Here is a 9,545-nt window from a genome sequence, read left to right as displayed (position 1 = left end):
CCCCCCCCCCCCCCCCCATTGGTGCCTGCTGTGAAATGTTTTGTGTTATACGGAACTGCGTAAAGGTTAATGAATCTTTCCTATGCACCATATAATTACAACTGCGATTCTTTGCCTTCTCCGGCTGTAGCCCAAAGTATGTGTCCAAATTCATTCTCTGACCTGCAGTTCAGCTTTTAATTAAATCACTTTTTTTTTTTAGTGCTTAAGAGTGATCAGCAAATTCATTTTATCTTCGCTAAAGTGTATAATGGGGAACTTCTGGACATGAGAACAATATGCTGCCTCATCCTGGAAGGACAGAACACGGCTTTTGCAACTTTTACTAAGCCGGATATGATGGAAAAGGCGACTCAGATGCAGGAGGTACCTTCCCTTAAAGCTGAGTTCTCTCTCTGACACTCAGGCCGGAGCTATATGATGATAATATCGCTATCTCATGTCACATAACAACAGATCATCTAATACAGGGGTAGCCAACCAGTGGTCCTCCAGCTGTGGTGAAACTACAAATCCCATGATGCATCTCTCTCCGGGAGAATGTTGCAAAGCCTGATGGGATTTGTAGTTCCACCACAGCTGAAGGACCACTGGTTGGCTACCCCTGATCTAATATATCATAGTTCATAGAAGGATATTCTAATTATAATGACATGAATTGTATTAATAAAACACCCAGCTGTCTGCAAAAGGCTTCCCCTCATCCCACCAAGTCCCAATCTTCTCTGGCAGGGAACTGTACATATCACTTGTGCCACCTGCAGGTCAAATTCTGGCACTGCAGCACAGCCACAAAATACTCTGATACTGCAACGGGGCTGTGGTGGGGACCCCTCCAAGTTACCACACACGGAGGTTCCCATCAGTCAAAAAAATCTCCAGACACAGCTAATAGTTCTTGCCCAACAAAACTGTAAACATGTGCATACAATGTACTGACTTGCCCAACAAAACTGTAAACATGTGCATACAGTGTACTGACTTGCCCAACAAAACTGTAAACATGTGCATACAGTGTACTGACTTGCCCAACAAAACTGTAAACATGTGCATACAGTGTACTGACTTGCCCAAGTACTGAATGTGCACTTCCCCTAGCAAACCAGACAACCACAACCATTTGTTTTCAGTATATTGTTCCCCAATGGAAGAGAAGAAGGGAGTTATGTAAACTCTGGCACCCTCAGCATCTCTTACTGGGGTTGTGATATTATACTTCCTACACTCACAGCGCCATCTAGTGGCTGTAGGGTGGAAGCAAGTCACTTTGGAAGGCTGGCTAGGGATGCTGTGTAGAAGAGAAGGGGGAACCACAAGGGGATATAAATACGGCAGAGGGACTTCATTAAGAGAACCGCTTAGATATATACACAGTCCTTACTGGAGTTCTTCTTTCTACTGATTTCACCCAGTCCAATCTGTCATTCCTACCATTGATCCTCGTAATAGTCCAGTTCCTCCTAATAATGGAAGGCGAGAATGGCAATTCAAACACAAAGGGGTCTCCGCTGGGATTTCGGTCCCTGTCAGTGGCGGTAATGTTGATGCCGTTGGAATTCAGCCTCTCGCAGATCTGAGCCTCTTTGGGAACGAGCTCAGGGGCATTGTCATTAATGTCAATCAGCAGGATCTGCAATGTCCCAGTGCCGCTGGCAGGGGGCACTCCTGCGGGGTGTAAGAAAACATGGCGGTCATTCTGCTGATGCCTGGGTACACACATTCTCATGATCCATTTTCCCCAATGCTTTGTCTAATAAAAGTGTGATATATATTTATATGGGGAGGTGCTGAAAACACGCAATCATGTAAAAATCCATTATTGGCACTTTTCAGAGGAATATACTAATAATAAATAACCGGAAACAACATGACATGAGACATGACCTTTTATATGGCATTGGTCACATTGCTCACAGTTCTGCTCTTCAGTGATCCCGGACTCCATTGTACACTTTTCAAAGCACCAGTCCTGTGTAAGAGCATTCCCACATCTCTCGGCCTCTCTTCAGATTGCACCTCTATTGGCCTGATGTCTCTGCTGTGCCCCCTCTGATTTGGTTTCACTTTGTTACCAAGGCCTGTCTTCATGACTGGTCATGGCAGGTCTTAGGGCCTATTAGTTAGAAAAGCCTTGCCCCAGTACTCAGTGAGTACAATGAAATCAGAAGGGGCAGAGGAGTGGACTTTGCTAATTAGGAAAGGTCATTGCAGATATCTTATGGGGTCTCCTGGTAAGTAAACCTTAAATCAGGGCTGGGCAAACTCTGGCCATCCAGCTGTGGTGACAACACAAATCCCATCATGCCTCTGTCTCTGGGAGTCATGTCTGTGGCTGTGAGAATCTTAAAATGCCTCATGGGATTTGTAGTTCCACCACAGCTGGAGGGCCGGAGTTTGGCTACCCCTGCTGTAAGGATAAGGCGAGTATTGAGCTACTAATTAAATGTTATTATTATCATTAATATCTTATTTCGTATAATAGAACTCGCCGTCATTCTACTTTAAGATGGACTTTTACTTTTATAAGTTGAAATGGTGTCTAGTTTGACTTTAGGAATATTCATAGCTCTCTCTCTATCTCTCATTAGACATTCTAGATACACGGGAGGTATTATTCATACTTTCAGACACACGCAGCTCTAGCCTGTGACCTTGGCATTTCTACTTCCTGCACCTTGCCCTCTACTCAGGTCTGAGCCCCAGGAGTATGAATATGATGAAACATTGATTACTTGTTACTTAGTAACCAACAAACGTCTATGCATAAAAACGACAAGATCTGGTCAATATATAAATAGAAATGGCAGACAAGAAAATACAGCTCCTCCTTTACAGCGCGACATGCGTAGGTCCTATCAGCATCACACATTCATTAGGGATTGGCTACTGACATCAATATTGCTCTCTGCTTCACCTTATTAAAGAAGCATGACTGTGGCTGCATCCCCCAGATACACCCCAAGCATGATTTGGTATGTTTGGTGTCACCCTGGATCACTCACCGTTGTCAGTGGCTAGGAATTTGGCTTCATATATGTCATTTTTGACAAAGGGCGACTCGCGGTCCAGCACGGCGGTAGTAAACACTTGGCCATTTGTGGCGTTGATGGCGAGCCAGTTTGCCGGGTCGTACAGCTTAGAGTACCTACAGGAGAGAAAACACAAGGATAACCCACGCCGACTGTATACTTCCACCTCCTGTAACTAAACCTTAAGTCTCCACTTGAAGCAGCTTTTGGCTGCCAAATGAGAGTTGTGTTTTGTGCTGCTCGGTGCCTCGGGACAGACATTGGTCAATGCAAAGTGGCTTTTCACCTGATACAATTGAATTGGAGCCTGGCTGGCCTCGGCCCAAGAATTCTACACAGGGACGGAGCCAGTCGAGGCTGCTCGGCTCTTAAAACTTCAGACGGCTTCAGCTCTCAAAGCCTCCCAAACTCATTAAGAGAAGTCTTGGTTACTGATGGAACCAATTTTCTGGGAAGATTGAGCTGAATGTGTACATTTAAATCTTGAGTTTCAGCATCAATAAGCTTGGGGCACTTATTGTATAGTTCATCACGCCTCCCGAGGAGGAAAGGAAAACAACACAACAGGGGACGGCGTGTTCAGACTCCATTCATCAAAGCTCAATTTTACGCTTTGTACAGATTCCAAACTCGGCTATTTTTATGACTTTAAAGGAGAAATCAATCCATGCAAATGAGTCAACGACTCAAACAGGTATTGAAAAACAATTGTAACTTCTTGTAGAAGAATGGACGCGGCTTATGATCCCCCTCCCCACTGCTGCTGTAACATAGCTCGGGGAAACCTGTCATGGCTGACCTTTCCTTGTGAAAATACTAGTTACCTGGCAGTCATGCTGATCCTCTAACTCCAATACATTTATAAAAGTATAGGGACTTCCCATACTTGTCAGCACCATCCAGGGGCACTATAAAGGAACCCCAGTCACTGAGCAAAGTATGCAGCAACTAAAGTCAGCTTGAGGTCTGAACACTCGCCCAAATGTGACCCTTAAAAATGAGACCATCATGAGTAGACATTTCATACCGTGCAATGTGACAGGTACAGTTATAACGCATGAGATGGAGGAGAGGAGCATAGGAATCTAGTGGCAGTAATGCACTGCAGACACTTTGTAGGAGATGGACACCTAATATTGTGAAGTGTAGTATTTGCTTATATACACGGAGGACATTTTTTGGAGCTTGTTCAGTACCCATCCTGACAGAGAAGTAGGAACTAGCGGCACAGTGATTTATACTACAGTGGGATCGCTAGTGCTTAGTACATAGATGGACTAAGCCGTTCTGCTCACAAAGAAAGCCATGTATGATGTAGAAGTAGTAAGAACCCCAGTCTATTGACTTGTCCGATTTGTATGTAGTGGCGGAGCACAACTTCTCAACAGTGACATCACTTTAAAAGGGACATGACATCTTGGGAAAGGGGTGGCACTTTGCAGCACATTTATGAAATGTCACACCTTTCAAATGCAATGAGAAACTCAGCTCCATGATACCATCCACTGGCTGTTTTAGTGATGGGCCCTTGACATGAAGAAATGTGTCTGTGGAGACCCTCTGTAATGACCCTGTGGGTTGATGGACAAGACACTTTTGTATATTTGACTTCCTTCACTTTAGAGGTGTGGCGGGTACACTTAACTGCTGCAAGGAAAGGATTTCAGCATGCAAGTTCTTCATTTTTCCCCAAACCTCAACAGCTTCCCAACCATCAGTCTTTCCTACAGCAAACAAGAAGGAATAAAGGGGGAGGGGAGACAAGCATCCCAACCTGAACAATAACGTGTACAGGGAGAGCACAACACCTTGTGACAGTTGCGGCGCTACAATCTGGAACAAATACAAAGAAATTGCCTCGTTAACTGAGAACGTCTTTGTAAAGACATCATTATATGTTCTGAATCGGCGGTAAGAGGCGCCTCTATGAGTCAATATAATCATCTTCTCTGTCAGCTGGCCAGCCCCCCAAGTGAAGGACCTGAGCCACATAATGATTGTAAAAATGTCACGAGTGAAGAGTGGGTAATTGGGCTCGCACCAGCTGGACACTGTCCTCTTTCTTCCTCATAATGAAATAAAAAGCTAAAGTACGCTGGAATCCTGAGACGGAATCAATATACTGTCCCAATCTTCCTGTAGGTGACCCTTTCTGGTCACCTTTGCCTCCTTAAAGGCCATATTACACCGGCACAGCAGGAGGACACCTAAGCAGACCACATCTTTCTCCGACACAATTTAACAATGTTCCGGAATCAGCAACGTAGGCCTCACAAGCTGCTCGGACATGTCGGTTTGACAGGAAGGTCATCACTTTGAAGACCCAGAGGATGTCATTAGAGCAATGCGGCGCTGGGACAATGTCCGCTAATAGATTTAATAATGGGCGCAGAGCGGATGGCCTCTGACCTTTCCAGAATTGCTCAGGTCACGTTGTAGCAGTAAAGACTTTGTGGATGATGTGTGTGCGGATCTGAGAGTTGATGGCCAATCTGATATCAGATTTCTGTGTCCCTCGGAGTTAGGCCATTGCAGTGTTGTAAGCAAGTCTGTTGAGTCGAGCGTCGCTTGTGACAATCCCGCTGTTCAGTCTTGGTAAGAATACACCTTGGAGAAGAAAACTGCAGCGTCACCCAGCTTTGGAGAAGTTTGGATGAACATTGGCACAGCCGAAAGGCCCATTGGCTGCCATGCTCAGTATAGTGAGTGGATATTTCTACTGTATAATACAGAACAGGCAGAATTACCATGTACACGTATGTAAAGGATGAATCTGACTGCTTTCCATGGACATCACTTTGTTACACACAGCAGGAGCCACCCTTTCCCTAGACACACTAGTGGCCCCGTGGGTAATGTTGCCTGATAGCTAATGTCCTATAACAGTTCATACATCTCAATTCTTTCATCGTAACCAATTATTATTCTACTGAAAGGAGTTGAGGAGGACCAATATTCCTGGACAATGTTAACTGGAGAACACAAAAAACTAGGGTGACAGTCACCCAATCAGGTTGATTTTGGCTAGACCAGGTGATGATCTTGAGTCAGTAGGTGACCCCGCCTCTTTGTGCGCTATTTCTTGCCAAGTAGTGAGACATTTGCTCATCTTTAAAAGGCTGGAGCAATGCCAGGACTCATTATAATCTTAATGGTGCTTACCATGCAAAAGCAAAAAGTTTGTATTTCTCTACTGAAAAGAAAACATTGACAATCAGCGGTGTAGTGCTTGTCATGTGATACCGTCATGTGATAATGATCACGTCCGATCAGAAAAGCCTATTACCAAGTACTGGAATTGGTCATGTGACTTGCTTTTATTGGAATGTATAAGGCAGGCTTTCACCTGGGTGAAAAATACCTGCTCATGTTCATCCTGGAGAAATGTTTTTGAGCCCACATGAAGCAACAATATTCCCTACCTACCTAGATGAGGTAAATTGCATTGATAAGAGATCATTGTCCATTTGTAGGTAAGGCGTTCTTTATTGCTGAACTCTGGGAACAAAAAAGATAATTTAACTATTCCTCAATAATCAAGCCTATAAATCCAATTTGTGCGCACAAAGTGTCTTTGCAAACACAGTGACATCATCACTATGCTGCGCATACAGAGAGCAGAGCTGTGGGAGGAACCCAGTACGACCCACCCACTCCAGGCTGCCTGCCGAAAACCACAGGACGGTGCGGAGACAAGACCGGTCACCATGCACAAGGAGAGAGAGCAGCAGTGAGCGGTCTTTATTACAGGAGGTAGTGGAGAAAAGACCAGTCACCCTGCACAAGGAGAGAGAGTAGCAGTGACCGGTCTTTATTACAGGAGGGGGCTGAGACAAGACCAGTCATCTTCTGCACAAGGAGAGAGCATCAGTGACCAGTCTTTATTACAGGAAGTGTCACACTGGGTTACTGCACAGATCTGGAAGAAATACACAAAGCTCACCAAGGAAGAATACACATGGCTCCTGTATGAGGACAATATTTGCTGATCCCGGAGTTCAGCTTTAAAACATAACTCACATAGTGCTGCAGAGGTAACGTAGATGCTGCCCCTTTTTCTAAAGGTATACTTTTCTCTAACGTGTGATGTTAAAGTCCAATCCCTTTGTTGTGCATGTTACCATTGTAAGACTAGAAAATGAAGCTGAATTATCAGTTCACAAGAGAGGAGAAGACACACATTCCGCACTCCAGCCTGGATCCTGAATGCAGGGACTCTTGTTCTCAATCAGTAATGAGACAAGACTGCCCCCATGTTCAGAGATAATGACAAACTTTACATAGCAGGAAGATTTATAATACATTTACACTAATACGTCTATCATATGTGAAGACACACTACAGAGAGTTCAGCTCTTTCAATCTGTTGGTGATATAAACTATAACAAGGTCTCTTACCGGAGAGCTTGCTGCATGGAACGGTCAGGATCCATCGCAGAGAAGGTGGTCAGCACTCTCCCCGGCGGCTCTCCCTCCAGTTGTCTGACCGGGTCATTTCGGTTAGGAAAGTGAGGGGCCTCGTTTACGTCTACTATGGAGATGGTCACCGCTGATGTAGACTGTAGGGACATCTGGATCCCGCTGGCCAGAGGTGCTTGATTGGTCACCATAACGTTTAGTAAAAATGCCTTGTTCGACTCATAATCCACCGGCTGGAAGGGAAGGAACAAAACATCAACACATGGCACAACACACCCAGACTACTGGTATGCACAATGTACCCTGATTTATCACTCAATGTTCACAAGCAGTCATCTGGTCACTTTAGGACGGGTCTTATGGTAGCCACATGCAGTCAGGATTTGTTTTCAGGTTTGACCTGTCTGATCACCAAAATCTCACATGAGCTTTAACACATTCATGTCATTTTGAATCCTTTTATTTTTCTGCAAGTTTCATTAAAATAATCCCTGGTGATCCTGCCACGAAAGTCCTTGCTGATGCACTTCCTGTTATAGGGTGACAATGCACTGAAGAGTGGAGAGTGAAGAGTTAGTTTTAGATAGAGTGGAGAGGGATTAGACCACCGGGCAGGTTTTTATTGCTGTCTGTGTCCCCGTTAGGCAGATTCACCCTCCCTATGTGCACTGGTGAATGTTATCACTGAAAGTGAAAGGAAATCACCAGAACAGGACTAGATGATACATCTTTCAATGGGGATTTCCCTCTTATTTCCTGTTGTAGCTGTCAGACAGGAAGTGACAGATGCTAACCCTCCCTTACTCTATCCAAAACTAAAATACGCAAGTTTTGATTCCACATCTACTTTCAGGATAAGTACAAGTGACTGCTGGGACACAACATGGGGGGAAACCTCCCAAATGGGGGCACCAACAGAAAAAGCAACATGACGGAGGTCCCCTTCCCACAAAAAAAAACTAGTGTTTGTCTTTGAAAGTTTTGTATGTGTACTACGCGTTTTACAAACATTGTATTGTATAAATGTAGAGTGAATAATAACAACACAATAATATCCAGGAACCCCCAACTGGTCACCATGACACACACACAGTCATCACCATGGTGTAATCTAAGTTCAGCAAAGGATGCTATTGGGGTCTCCATAGACATCTGAACATGATTATTGGAGGATACAATGGCTCCAATCGTACCTATGACAAGATGGAAACGTGTGTGGGCATTTCTCAGTCAATTTACTTGATACTGGAACGGGAAGCAAGCACTCAGGGAGGCTGTGACACTTTCAGATGTTTTCATTTCTGCTGCATGTATTTTATATCAGATTATATTTTAGGGATTTCATTCTTTGTAATGTTTTATCGCAGCTGCAGCACTGAGGTCGCTCACCCTGGGCTAAAACTTTGTAATGCACATTGGATATGAACTGTATAGAGAGCCCGCTAGATGTGATCCTGTTGGGACTGTTGAGCCTTGAGTGGTCACTGCCCCTCACTAGGGTAATACACGTATCCCCCACACTGCTGATTATCATCCCATCATGTCTGTCTTACCTTCATCACAGTGACGATGCCCTCGTTGGTGACGGGGTCAGTTTTGACGGTAAAGTGGCCTGCAGGATCACCACTGATGATTTTGTAGATGGCGTTCCAGTTGGGCGTATATGGCTGATCCCGATCTACCACGGTCAGGTTGGCCACGACGACTTCGATTCGGTTCTCTGGAACCTCGCCGGTGAACTATACAGACATGGAGAGTGAGTAGAATTAGTAATACCGACTATGGCAGAAGCAGCTCAACCAAATGAATGTCTACAGATTGCAGATAACACTGCCGGCCTGAATTCTGCTGGACAGTTCCTTGACACAGAAAGATTGTGGGAAACAATGGCAGCCTTCAGTGCTTAGTAGGTAATAGCCATCCTAATAGTGGTCTAAAGCTACTACTGCAGAGGATTATGCTTAAAGCTGAGCTCTAGGGAACAGCTACATACACAGATCAATACCTTTATGGCAGCTGTTTTACCTGTAGTTCTGTCCGTCCAATCCCCCCCCCCCCCCCCCCCCCTTCCCCTCCTCCATGTTTTTTTTTGTTAAG

The 9,545-nt window shown here is 44.8% G+C and overlaps 1 protein-coding gene across 1 annotated transcript in view; it reads right to left on the bottom strand.

The window, feature by feature from the left end:
• The window catches only part of CDH4 (cadherin 4), a 503,915-nt gene that overhangs the window by 17,410 nt on the left and 476,960 nt on the right, over positions 1-9,545 (bottom strand). Inside the window, exons 9-12 of the mRNA XM_018560236.1 lie at positions 9,002-9,187; positions 7,428-7,681; positions 3,003-3,145; positions 1,432-1,665 (exon numbers count right to left, since the gene is read on the bottom strand). Of these exons, the coding sequence (XP_018415738.1) occupies positions 1,432-1,665; positions 3,003-3,145; positions 7,428-7,681; positions 9,002-9,187 (817 nt within the window). The remainder of the gene's footprint in view (positions 1-1,431; positions 1,666-3,002; positions 3,146-7,427; positions 7,682-9,001; positions 9,188-9,545) is intronic.

This window comes from Nanorana parkeri, unplaced genomic scaffold (assembly GCF_000935625.1).
Source record: "Nanorana parkeri isolate BGI_ZX_2015 unplaced genomic scaffold, ASM93562v1 scaffold17, whole genome shotgun sequence".
NCBI classification, from domain to species: domain Eukaryota; kingdom Metazoa; phylum Chordata; class Amphibia; order Anura; family Dicroglossidae; genus Nanorana; species Nanorana parkeri.
The sequence above is the reverse complement of the archived record's forward strand: the minus strand, read 5'-3'. Positions and strand labels throughout refer to the sequence as shown.